This window comes from Hypanus sabinus, chromosome 11 (assembly GCF_030144855.1).
Source record: "Hypanus sabinus isolate sHypSab1 chromosome 11, sHypSab1.hap1, whole genome shotgun sequence".
Lineage (NCBI taxonomy): Eukaryota > Metazoa > Chordata > Chondrichthyes > Myliobatiformes > Dasyatidae > Hypanus > Hypanus sabinus.
This window is the reverse complement of record NC_082716.1, coordinates 67,160,214-67,172,809: the sequence shown is the minus strand read 5'-3', so window position 1 is coordinate 67,172,809 and position 12,596 is coordinate 67,160,214. Positions and strand designations below refer to the sequence as shown.

The following is a 12,596-nucleotide window of genomic DNA, read 5'->3' as shown; positions in this document are numbered from 1 at the left end:
GCCTTGCCACAGTTCATGGTAATAAAACATATAAGGTGTTGTATTACTTAGCAGAAGACTTAAATAGATGGTCTTTGAAAGATATGTCTGCTTGTCTTTTTTAAATTTTTTAATCAAAGCAATTAAAAAAGGTTCATTTTCATTAGGCATGTTCCCCTTTAAGTCAATCTGTGACAATATATATTAACACTTGTTTTGTACACAAGATGACCACTTGGATCCTTTACATTGTACGGGTTCAGGAGGGGCAGAAGTTCATGCCTAAGGAGAAGAGGGAAAAAATGAAAGGCACAGAGGTGTTTTATCACTTCAGTATACTATATTTTACTTCCTAAAACTTTGTCATTACAATTTCTTCTTGATGCTTCGAATGTGCAAATTCCAGTGCAATTTTTGGAAGGCTGCTGATTGTGGGAAATGTTCAATTATTCATGCTTTGCAGCCACCCTTCACTATAGCCCCATGTACACTCTCCTGTCTCTCCTTGGTTAACCAGCTGGCACATGGATATCCATCAGTTGTGTGTGGAGCAGAGGTAGATCCTGTGAAAGTGGATGCGGTGTAGTAATCCTGTATTTGTTTTAGCCCCCAGGTGGTGTTCCTGGTGCACAGCCGTTGCTACCAAACACATTGGATCCCACACGGCAGCAAGGTGAGATGTATTCCCAACTCCAGATAGGAATCAAAAGAATTCTGTGGTGTACACTGCATAAAGTTTCCTCTCCCTTATTATAGGACACCCTGGTATGGGTGGGCCAATGCAGAGAATGAACCCTCCTCCACGAGGAATGGGCCCAATGGGACAGCAGGTAAGCAGAACAGAAACCGCATTCTTTCAACTACTACTCTTGAACATGGGAATCGTGTTTTAGCAGAATCTGTAATTTTCATTGTCCACCAGTTGTTAGCAAGCTCTGGCATGTCTGATTGGCTTCCTTATGATGAGATTTGTATTTTATTATTCCGGTTTCCTCCCACAGTCCAAAGACGTACTGGGTAGGTTAATTGGTCATTGTAAATTGTCCCATGATTAGGTTAGGGTTAAATCGGTTGTCAGTGTGGCTGGGTTGTGCAGCTTGAAGAGTCCAAAGAGCCCATTCTGTGTTGTATCTCTAAATAAATAAATTTAGGTTGTGCAGATCAATTGAAAATGAGCCCTTGTTTTTATTAAGTGGAAGTAGTATTTGGAATTCTCCAATGGCTACTGAGTAAGTTTATCAAATGTACCACAAGGAACCAGTTTAGGTTTTTGAATTTGGGTACACAGTACTTCTGATCTAGAAAGAGAAGAAGCATCTGCTGGAGGAAAAGTTCCTCCCAGGCCTTGTTTGTTGGTTGTTTAAACTGGTAAATGAGAAGGTTGTGGTCTCAAACGCAATCCTAAATGTTTAAGCATTGGCACAGTGTTTTCAGCATATCATTCATGCAGTGCAGCAGTGTTGGTATGTAGTTTATAGTTTCATGCTAAACTGCAGAATTTGGAGGTAGGAGTTTCAGCATAGGCATCTTCAGCATTGACTCAATATTGGACAACTTTTCCTGATACCCATTTATTTTTGATAAATGCTTAAGGGCATTTCTTCTATCCAGTGAGGAAAAGATGGAAATATTTTGGGGTAATAGTGAATTCAAGTGCATGGTGGGGCTGAATTTTTACTGCTGATGTCCATTTGAATGTGGGTGTGTGGCATGTGGTGAAAGCAATTGGCTCCATTGGACTGCAGAACCCATTTGGGCTTTAAATTTAAAAAAAAAACTCTGATTGGGACTAAGAATCAGCTTGATGATGTCAGTTGAATTTTGCTTTCGGTATTGGGAATGTGCCTATTAACATATTAACTTTGTTTTTTTTTCCTTCCCTTCCCTGCCCTTCACTGGTTTCCTTCTCGTTATGGTAGTCTGATCCTTGGTTATCGTTGCAGAACTATGGCGGTTCAATGAGACCTCCACCCAATTCAATAGGTCCAGGCATGGCTGGAATGAACATGTAAGTCTCTTGTATACAGATAAATTGTATGCGGATAAAAAGTGGAGATGGTTGGTTTTAAACTTCCAATTTATTATTGATTAGTTTACAAGGTATTTTCTTTGCTTGCATGATTGTAAACTACAGTATATACATTATTTTTGCACTTTTGACTATTCTAATTTTTTTTTATATTAAGGGAATTTGACACTATACTATTTGAATTTATATAAGGGATAATGTTAATTGTTCTGAATTAGATGATTGAAGGTTTAGTGAACGTTTGTTAAGGTTTAGTGCTGCAAAAATGAATCAAAACTTGATGCAACAGGAAAATAAATATTTACCCTGATTTCTTTTTCAGGGGTCCAGGGGCTGGGCGGCCATGGCCTAATCCTTCCAACGCTAACTCAGTGAGTAATACTTGGATTTTTAGAAGGCCTTTGATCAGTTTCTACATATGAGGCTGCTAAACAAGCCATTGATATTACAGAAAAGGTACAAACATGGATAGAAGATTGACTGGCTGGTAGACAGCAGAGTGGAAATGAAGGGGGTCTTTTCTGGTTGGCTGTAAGTGACTAGTGGTGTTCCACAGAGGTTTGTGTGGGGTCTGCTGCTTCTCACGTTATATGTTAATGATCTAATTGATGACTTTGTGACCAAGTTTGGGGATGTTACAAAGATGGCTGAAGAGGCTGGTCGAGTTGAGGAAGCAGACTTGAACAGGCTGAGGGAATGGGCAAAGAAGTGGCAGGTGGAATCCAGTGTAGGGAAGTGTAATGTCATACACTTTGGCAGAAGGAATAAAGTTGTGGACTGTTTTCTAAACAGGGAGTGAATTCAGAGGTGCAAAGGGACTTGGGAGTCCTTGTGTGGGTTTACATAAAGGTTAACTTGCACATTGAATCAATAGCAAGGAAGACAAAGGCAATGTTAGCATTCATTTTGAGAGGACTGGCATATAAAAGCAATGCTGAGTAACTATAAGCTGTTGATCAGACTGATTTTGGAGTATTGTGAGCAATTTTGGGTTGGATGTGCTGGCATTGGAGAGGGTCAAAGGTTGTTTATGAGTGTGATCCTGGGAATGAAAGAATTAATGTATGAGGAGTATTTGATGGCTCTGGGCCAGTATTTACTTGAGTTTAGAAGGATGAGGGGCGATCTCATGAAACATGAAATATTGGAAGGCCTGGATAGAGTGGACATGCAGAGGATGTTTCCTGTAGTGGAGGAGTCTAGGACCAGAGAACACAGCCTCAGAACAATGCAGCACAGAGCTGAGACACTTCTTTAGACAAAGGGTGGGGAATCTGTGGAGGCTGTCATCAGGTATATTTAAAGCAGAGGGGTTGATAAGTTCTTGATTAGTAAGGATGTCAAAGGTTATGGGAGAAGGTAAGAGAATGTGGTTGAGAGGGAAAAATAAATCAACCATATCTAAAAAATAAAACAGGTTGGTAGATTGGATGTTAATGGATTCAAAGGTATGGGAATAATTTGGGAAAATCAGTCATGGTGAATAGCCAATTCCTATTTCTTGTGCTCATACAGTTCTTGCATTGCCTCCCTGCCTTGTATTCTATACTCTTGCTAATAAGAGAAAGTAATTTGAATGCTATTATAATTGCATTATTGAGCTATCTGTGGATACATAATAAATCCTTCTGTTCCTCCACGTCACTCCAATATCTGTCCATTTCTTGTTGCAGCTCTGCACGCACATCATCATGCGCTCTCTGAATTAAATTCCATTTGCTGTTTCTCTGTCCAATTTTCCTGTAGTCAAAGTGCTGAATCACACAGCTTTTATTATCACTAAACAATCATGGTTCTCACTTTTAGGTCTAAATTATTAATAAAAAGCAAAGAAGAAGGGACTGAGTACTGAGCTGTGTGGAGCTTCAGAGGAATTATGCTCCCCATCAGCCATTTCTGCTTCCTGGAGCTAAGCTAATAATGGATCTACTTTTTCCCTTACTCTTAAACCCCATTACTTCTCTGACTAATCAACCACATGGAAACTTTAAAAAGCTCTGATAAAATCTATGTAGACAACCTTTTGTTCCATGCTCAAAATATATATTTACCAAGTTAGTCATCATCATCATTATTATTTATTATTATGTGCTGTATCAAATGAGGTGGGCGATCGTGGTCCACGTGACCATGATTATTCTTGGCAGATTTTTCTACAGAAGTGGTTTGCTATTGCTGCCTCTTGGGCAGTTTACAAGATGGATGATCCCTGCCATTACCAATACTCTTCAGAGATTGTCTGCCTGGTGTCAATGGTCGCATAACCAGGACTTGTGATATGCACCAGTAGCTCATAGAACCATCCACCACCTGCTCCCATGGCTTCATGTGACCCTGATTGGGGGCTAAGCAGGTGCTACACCTTGCCCAAGGTGACCTGCAGGCTAGAGGAGGGAAGGGGTGCCTTAGACCTCCTTTGGCCAAGACATATCTCCATCCTGCCACCCAGAGTTAGTCGTACATAATCTTAAACCCATGTTGAAAGTTCTGGAGTGGTTCCAGTGAAAATATGTTAAGTTGGCCAATATTTTTAAGTGGTAGGAGAGCAAGGTGAGAGTTACTTATGAAATGTTGCAAAAGTAATCTTTTTTAATCTGGATCTATAATCATATTTTTCCATGTGGTTGTGCTTCTCAAAACTACCTCTTCTAATATGGTATTCTGTGTGGCTTTGTTTTTAAAAAAGAAAGAGCTTGGGAATGAGTCTCCTCTACGTGTTATTTTCATCGTATTATATTTTTAGACAGATGGGCTTGGTTATAGAAGAGTTTGGGAGTTATTAAGACAGGACAAGGTACCTCCAGCATTGTTTGTTCTGAAGCTGCAAGACTTATCTTTCAGATGTTTTCTACCACCTGCTCCATTATGCATTCTAACTAATAGCTGGCTCACGTTTTACATGTGGGTTAGACTGTTCTCTAATCATCTATTTTGGCAAATTAGCAATAATATTCTTGGTAGATTATCAGCATTACTTTTTAAAAAAAATATCAACTTAAGCTACTTCTGAATATTCTAACTTAAGGACATTAAATTTTGTTAATTTAATGTGTAATTAGCAGAAGAACTAGTATATTTTCTTAAGCTTTTTGTGCTTCTCATTTATTTGGGAGATAAATCACATTAAAGCCTTTGATTCATTAGTCCCTCTAATGGTGATAATTCTTGCAGTAATACTGGCAGATTAAAGTTCTCTCAGGCAATTTCCCTGATGGTCAGTGGGTAAAATACATGTTATTCAATCACAAATAAGAGAAAATCTGCAGATGCTGGAGATCAAGCAACACACACAAAAGGCTGGAGGAACTCAGCAGGTCAGGCAGTGTCTATTGGAAAAGAGCAAACAGTCTACGCTTTGGGCCGAGATCCTTCAACTGGACTGGAATAAAAAAGATGAGGAGTCAGATAAAGAAGATGGGGAGAGTGGAGGAAGAAACACAAGGTGATAAGTGAAACCGTGAGGTGGTGGGGAAGGAAGTAAAGCAAGGAGCTGAGGTATTTATTGGTGAGAGGTACAGGGTTGGAGAAGGGGGAATCAGGAGAGGACAGAAGGCCATGGAAGGAGAAAAGGGGGAGGAGCACCAGAGGGAGGTGATTGGTTGGTAAGGAGACAAGGTGAGAAGGAAAAGGGGCTGGGGAATAGTGAAGGGGGTGGGCGATTACCGGAAGCTTGAGAAATCGATGTTCATGCCACCAGGTTGGAGGCTACTTATACAGAATATAAGATGTTGCTCCTGCAACTTGAAGGTGGCCTCATTGCAATAGTAGAGGAGGGCAGTGACTGACATATTGGAATGGGAATGGGAAATGGAATTAAGATGAGTGGCCACTGGGAGATTCCGCTTTATCTGGTGGATGGAGTGTAGGTGCTTGGTGAAGTGGTCTAAAAATCTATGTTGGGTCGCCCCATTATACAGGAGGCCACACCGAGATCACCAGATACAGTAGATGACCCCCACAGACTCAAAGCTGAACTGTCTTGTCATCTGGAAGGACTGTTGGGGCCCTGAGTGGTAGTGAGGGAGGAGGTTTAGGGGCAGGTGTAGCACTTGTTCTGCTTGCAAGGGTAAGTGTCAGGAGGGAGATCAGTGGGAAGGAACGAATGGACAAGGGTGTCATGTCAGGAGCAGTCCCTGCAGAAAATGGGAATTGGGGGGAGAAGATGTACTTGGTGGCAAGATCCCATTGGAGATGCCAGAAGTTCTGGAGAATTATATGCTGGACGCAGAGGCAGGTGAGGGCAGACGTGTGAAATGGAAGAGATGGTTGAGGGCAGCGTTGATAGTGGAGAAAGGAAGGCCCCTTTCTTTGAAGAAGGACATCTCCGCTCTGGGATGAAAAGCGGATGAAAATTATCCTGAGAGCAGATGCGGCAGAGATGGAGAAATTGAGAGAAGGAGATGGTATTTTTACAAGTAACAGGGTGGGAAAAGGTATAAACTTGGTAGCTGTGAAAGTCAGTGGATTGATAATAGACGTCAGTAGATAAGCTGTCTCTAGAGATAGAGACAGAGGGATTGAGAAAAGGGAGGGAGTTATTGGAAATGGGCCATGTAAATTTGAGGATGGAAGTTGGAGGCAAAGTTGATGAAGTCGACATGGTTTGCATGGGTGCAGGGAGCAGCACCAATGCAGTTGTCGATGTAGCATAGGAAAAGTTGAGGAGTGACACCAGTGTCGGCTTTGAACATAATCCACATAATCGACCAAAGGACAGGCATAGCTGGGACCAGTGGCTACACCTTCAGTTTGAAGGAAGTGGAAGGAGCCAAAGGAGAAATTGTTGAGAGTGTGGACAAGTTCCGCTAGGCAGAGGAGAGAGTGATGGTGGAGGGGAACTGATTGGGTCTGGTGTCCAGAAAGAAACGGAAACCTTTGAGGCCTTCCTGGTTGAGGGATGGAGATATATAGGAACAGGACATCCATGGTAAAAATAAGATGATGGGGCAAGGGAACCTGAAATCATTGAGAAGATCCAGAGCGTGTGAGGTGTCATGGATGTAGGTAGGAAGGTATTGAATCAGGGGGGATAAAACTGAGTTGGGTTTGCAGGTGAGTTCATTGGGGCAGGAACAAGCAAAAAGTATTGGTCTACCTGGATAGACAGGTTTGTGGATTTCGGGTAAGAGATAGAAACAGGAGGTGTGGGGTGCAGGAACTATGAGGTTGATGGCAGTGGATGGGAGATTCCCCAGAGTTACTAAGGGCAGTGGTGGTGTGAGAGACAATGGCCTGGTGTTTCTTTGTGGGGTCCTTTTTGAGGGGTAGGTAAGAGGAGGTGTGAGAGAGTTGTTGCTGGGCTTCAGCAAGGTAGAGGTCAGTCTGCCAGACAATTACAGCAACCACCTTATCTGCGGGTTTGATCGTGAGGTTAGGATTAGTGTGGAGAGCAGAGTGCTCAGAAGGAGTGAGGTTGGAATTGGAGAGAGGAGTGGTGAAGTCAAGACTGTTGATGTCTCATCAGCAGTTGGCAATGAGAAAAAACAGAGCAAGCAGAAGGCTGGAGCGAAGTGTTCAGGGAGAGGAGGAGGGTAGAAGATGGACAAAGAGGTCATCTGTGTGGGATTGAGAGTCCTTGCCAAAGAAGTAGGCACAGAGTCTGAGATAGTGGTAGAAGAGTTCAGTGTCATGGCGGGCATGGAACTCACTGAGGTGTAGGTGCAGGGGGACAAAAGTGAAGACCTTGCTGAGGACAGAATGTTCTGCCTCAGAGAGGGGAAGTCAGAGGGGATGGTGAAGACACGGCATAGGTGAGAGCTCAGAGGGGATAAGTGGAGAGAGGAGGGTTGGGGTGTTCAGGGAAGATTGGGTGAGAAAAAGATGGAGTCTCCGAGGACCCAAGACATTGGATTGCTGAGTGGTGATGGGGAAAGGGGAGATGGGTTCCAGCGGCAGCCGTAAAGTCCTGACCTGTCAGTCAAGGCTGGAGTTAAGAGTTGAAGGTTGCACAATCATCACTTGAAGGTGTCCAAGGTCGCTGGAACTCGCATTGATGGCGGTGGAGTCCAGGCTTTTTTTATCTGCTCAGGATCATCGTGTGCACTTACTTGTGTGGCCATTTGACATTACACCTTGCTTGGAGTAAACGGTTTTTAAATTAGTGTTTGTGTTCAAAAAGCAGTTGGCGAGAAATAAGCAATAAGACAATTCCAAACTGTTTTGCTCACTGCGGTTTCAAGCATTCAGGCTTGGAGATGCCAGAAATGGCCGGGAGTGAAAATGAAACAATTTCACTACTTCAAGTTATGAACTAAGAAGATTTTAAAGGTATTGACATTCATCTTGAATGTTACAATGAAAATGATGATTCAGAGGATGCAATCGTTGAAAATTATATGAAGTCAGTCCATCATCTGGAAGTCCTATCTGGTTTTGTTGTACAGACCTGGGTCACCAGACTTGAATGCCACAGATCAAGCTCTCGACCTTCAGTGGAACTATTGATATTCCCTCACTTGTTCAGAAATTTTATGTAGACGAGCGGTAGGCAAAGTATGTGAAGTCTGAGAATAGGGGATAAGAATAATGTCGCCATTTACTTAATGCTATGCTGCAAGGTATTAATTTTATTTTAATGTATTATTCAAAAGCATTTGTTGGTGTTTCTTGTTACTTTTAAAATTTATAAATTCGAATATGTTTAAGTGCAGTAATCTTCTTGACTTGAAGCAATGTTTGAAGTGTTTTCAAGTTTCATCTGATTGCTAAATGAGGGACAAGGCTCAGTCAGCTGTCAATTTAAATAGAAGCTTAGTGGGCAGAACTTGATCTAGCTTCTGTCACCTTGTGCATGCCGCACAGAAGTCCTGACATGGCAGGAAATTTTGATCATGATTTGGATATTACTCTGCTCTCTGACATTTTTGTGTACAAGTTGTCTGCTGAGTTATTTTTAAACATTACTCAACTGTTCAGAAAGTTGATAATTACCTTTGGAATGTCAATTGCAAAAGCTATATAAATTCAAGTCGTTCTTCTTGATGCCCATGGGAGGAGTGGTGAAATAATGTACAAAGAAAAACTGTATTTTAATTATTTCCACAGAAATCCTTTTTACCAATGACTTGCAGGATTGGGATAATTTCTAAAATTCACAAACAGTTTGAACGCATTTTGGCTTGCTTATCTGTTTCTAAAAAAAAATAGGACATGTGGTTGAGGAATTTTGATGTCTGGGGATGAAGCGCAGGGCGAAAGCCCTTTGCATTGATAGAAAGTTTATTCGTAAAAGCAATTTTAATTTTCTGTCTGTTGTTTCATAAACATGATCCCTAAAATGTGTTTTTTTTTCATTTGCAGATTCCATACTCCTCTTCGTCTCCTGGTACATATGGGGTATGTATTTGTATTTTTGGGGCATGTTTTACATAAGCACAAATATTTTAGTTAAGGAAAAACTGGTCGGTAGTGATGGCTGGTGGGAAATTCAAATCAACTTGGTATAACTTGGCTGTTGACCTGTAACTTCTGTTTTAATCTATGGGTTAAAAAGGAAGAAGTAGCTTGCTTCCACATCCAAAGCCAAAACAAGTTGTAGCTTGTAAAAGTAATTTGCCCCAGCATCTGAATTGAATTGACTTTATTAATGTAAATATCATCTGGGATACAAATTTGTGTTTTGATAACCTGGAATGTATGTGAAAGCAATTTGATCTAAGATGTACCCACAAGAAAGTAGCTGCCTGTAGTTTAATTCTGAATTTTAGTTTACGTATCTTGAAACCCTTTTGTAATTCTTGAAAGAGACCTCAGCAGTACTAAATATACTAGTGAGTGATTGGTGCAAAATGAAGGGAGCTATGATGGTAAGTGGTTAATTCTGCTTCAGAGATTTGCTGTGAATGTGAAACAGTGAAAGCAGTAAGTTGCAGCGCTGTTAAGTATAGATTAAATTCCATCTGTAACTTGGGCAGATTTGCTGCTCGGGTTGGAATGATCCCACAGTTTTGCTTGAGGCCTCAAAACAAAAGCTATTAAGTTCAATAGACTACATTCTAATATTCTGTAGAGAACATTAGTGACCCACCAAGGCCTTAGCCCAGTTTGCCTCGAGCAGGATCACCCATTCAGTGCTGATGTGTTTTGTTCACAGGGTCCCCCTGGTGGCGGAGGTCCTCCAGGAACACCGATAATGCCAAGCCCGGCAGGTACAGTATTACAGGAGTCCCTCTTGACACAGATGTTATCATTTTAAATACATGCTTGTCTTAAATTCCTTTCCAAGACTTTGTATGAAAACGTGTGCTGTTTCCGCATTTTAAGATAAATGTCCTGGGAGTAATCTTTTGTTTTAGATTGGAACCTTGTCTGCTTTTGTAGCTTGTATTTTCATCAGTAAGTGCTGATCATACAGTTTCATCGCTGGCTGGGAAAAAGCCAACACAATGAGATTAATAATTCTCCACTGATGGGTTCCCACATGTGTTGGACACAATAAGTACTCCAAGTTAATTCCCTATATTGTGTCATCTGCACTCACAGTGTGGTCTAATTACCTGCTTAATTGCACAGTGAGGATAAATTAACCTTTTGATCATAAGCAGTGCTTTCTTAAAAGCGCGATGCAATTCAGGAACAAACTGATATGATTTATTTTTGGAGCTGCTTTAATTTGTATACGTTGTTCTGGTTGGTTACCGAAGGAACATACAGATTTTTTTTGCCTGTACGTGAGTTTGGCTTAAATAAGCAAAGAACATGTTTGAATCTTATTTTTTTTTTAACAAGATTGATTCCAAAGCTTTCACTGTAATAAAGTGGATGATCTTTACATGGGCTCAGTTATTTTTCTGTCCATAGATATGATTAAAGTAATTACTCCTTGATGCCTCATTTAACCAGTTAGGTTCCTATCACTGATCTGGTGTGGTGATATGGCTCAAAAAAAAGTGCTTTAGTTGGAGTGTTGCAGTCGGTCAGGGTGATGGAATTGAAGAGCAAAAGAAATCATGCTAGATTTGTACATTATGTTGATTTGGCCACAATTTGAATGAATTGTTTCCTTAAGTTTATAGTACCCTGGGAAGAAATTACAATATATGTATGTTTAGTACTAGAATTGAATGGGTGCACCTGAGTGATACTAGATGCTCTTTGCAAAAAAAAAGAGAACAGACTGAGGGATGGCTTCAGAGTTTCAGGAAAATTAAAGCGGTTGTCCAGGTGCCAGGGGGTCCAAGTTGCCCCTCTTGTCTGATGATATAGCTGCTTTACCAAGTGGCCACCCAATATATGTATGTTGGTGGGATTAAATGGAAATGAGTGGGGAAAATGGTAATGTGGAGCAACAATGTGGATTTGTTAGTTTGAGTGACCTGTCTTATTGATGTAAACACTATGATATGAACAAAGTAACCAAAACTATTGCTAAAATACCAAATAACTCCTGACCAAAATAAATCTTGATTTTAAAGGACCTGGAAAGCCAAGAAACCTTGTTCTATCAAATGTCACATGTATGTTCTAAGAAAGCTGTATTAATATGCTTTGGTCTTTTTTTCACCTTCAAATACAGATTCAACGAATTCCAGTGACAACATGTACACAATGATTAATCCCGTTCCACCTGGAGGAAGCCGATCAAATGTGAGTACGGCTTTCACAAAAAGAAAACTTCACAGTATTCAGATCACAGAAATGAAAATGCGGACTTTCTCTTGGCTTTACAAAACTGCTGCTCATACTGTTGAAAAGATGAAAAGAATGATGTAAGAAATTCTCACATCATTACCCTGTAGGATCAATGAAGAGAAAGAAATGACTGCTTTAGTTTTGTGATATAATTGGGTTTCCTGTTTGCAAAACCCTAAACTCAAAAGATTTTAAGCCTATCCAATATATAGTGCCTATAAAATGTATTCACCACCCCCCCTCCCCCCACCCCTTGGAAGGTTTCAGGTTTTATTGTTTTACGACATTGAATCACAGTGGATTTAGTTTGGCTTTTTTGACACTGATCGACAGGAAAGACACTTTGGTGACAAAGTGAAGACAAATTTCTACAAATTGGTCTAAATTTATTCCAATTATTAAACACAAAATAATTGATTACTCAGCCCCTTCAAGTCAGTATTTAATAAATGTACCTTTGGCAGCAGTTATAGCTTTGAGTCTGCATGGATAGGTCTCTTATCATCTGGATACTACAGTTTTCCCCCATTCTTTACAAAACTGCTCAAGCTTTGTCAGATTGCATGGGGATTGTGAGTGAATAGCCCTTTTCGAGTACAGCCACAAACTCTCAATTGGATTGAGGTCTGGACTCTGACTTAAACACTCCAGGATATTAATTTTGTCATTTTTAAGCCATTGCTGTGTAGCTTTGGCTTTATGCTTGGAGTCATTATCTTACTGGATGACAAATAATCTCCCAAGTCATGGGCCTCTTGCAGATAGCATCAGGTTTTTCTCCAGGATTTCCCTGTATTTTGCTGCATTCATTTTGCCCTCTACCTTCACAAGCCTTCCAGGGCCTGCTGCAGTGAAGCATCCCCACAGCTTGATGCAGCCACCACTATGCTTTATAGTAGGGAAGTAATGTTTTTGGTGATGTACAGTGGTTGGCTTACGCCAAACATAGCATTTAAAG

The 12,596-nt window shown here is 40.8% G+C and overlaps 1 protein-coding gene across 4 annotated transcripts in view; it reads left to right on the top strand.

Annotated features, from left to right (window-relative positions):
• LOC132402069 (single-stranded DNA-binding protein 3) overlaps window positions 1–12,596 on the top strand; it is a 165,277-nt gene that overhangs the window by 142,453 nt on the left and 10,228 nt on the right. For all 4 annotated transcript variants that reach the window (XM_059984613.1, XM_059984610.1, XM_059984611.1 and 1 more), the window contains 7 exons: window positions 586–652; window positions 736–809; window positions 1,899–1,987; window positions 2,331–2,379; window positions 9,308–9,343; window positions 10,101–10,155; window positions 11,523–11,593. In XM_059984613.1, coding sequence (XP_059840596.1) covers window positions 586–652; window positions 736–809; window positions 1,899–1,987; window positions 2,331–2,379; window positions 9,308–9,343; window positions 10,101–10,155; window positions 11,523–11,593 — 441 coding nt within the window. The remainder of the gene's footprint in view (window positions 1–585; window positions 653–735; window positions 810–1,898; window positions 1,988–2,330; window positions 2,380–9,307; window positions 9,344–10,100; window positions 10,156–11,522; window positions 11,594–12,596) is intronic.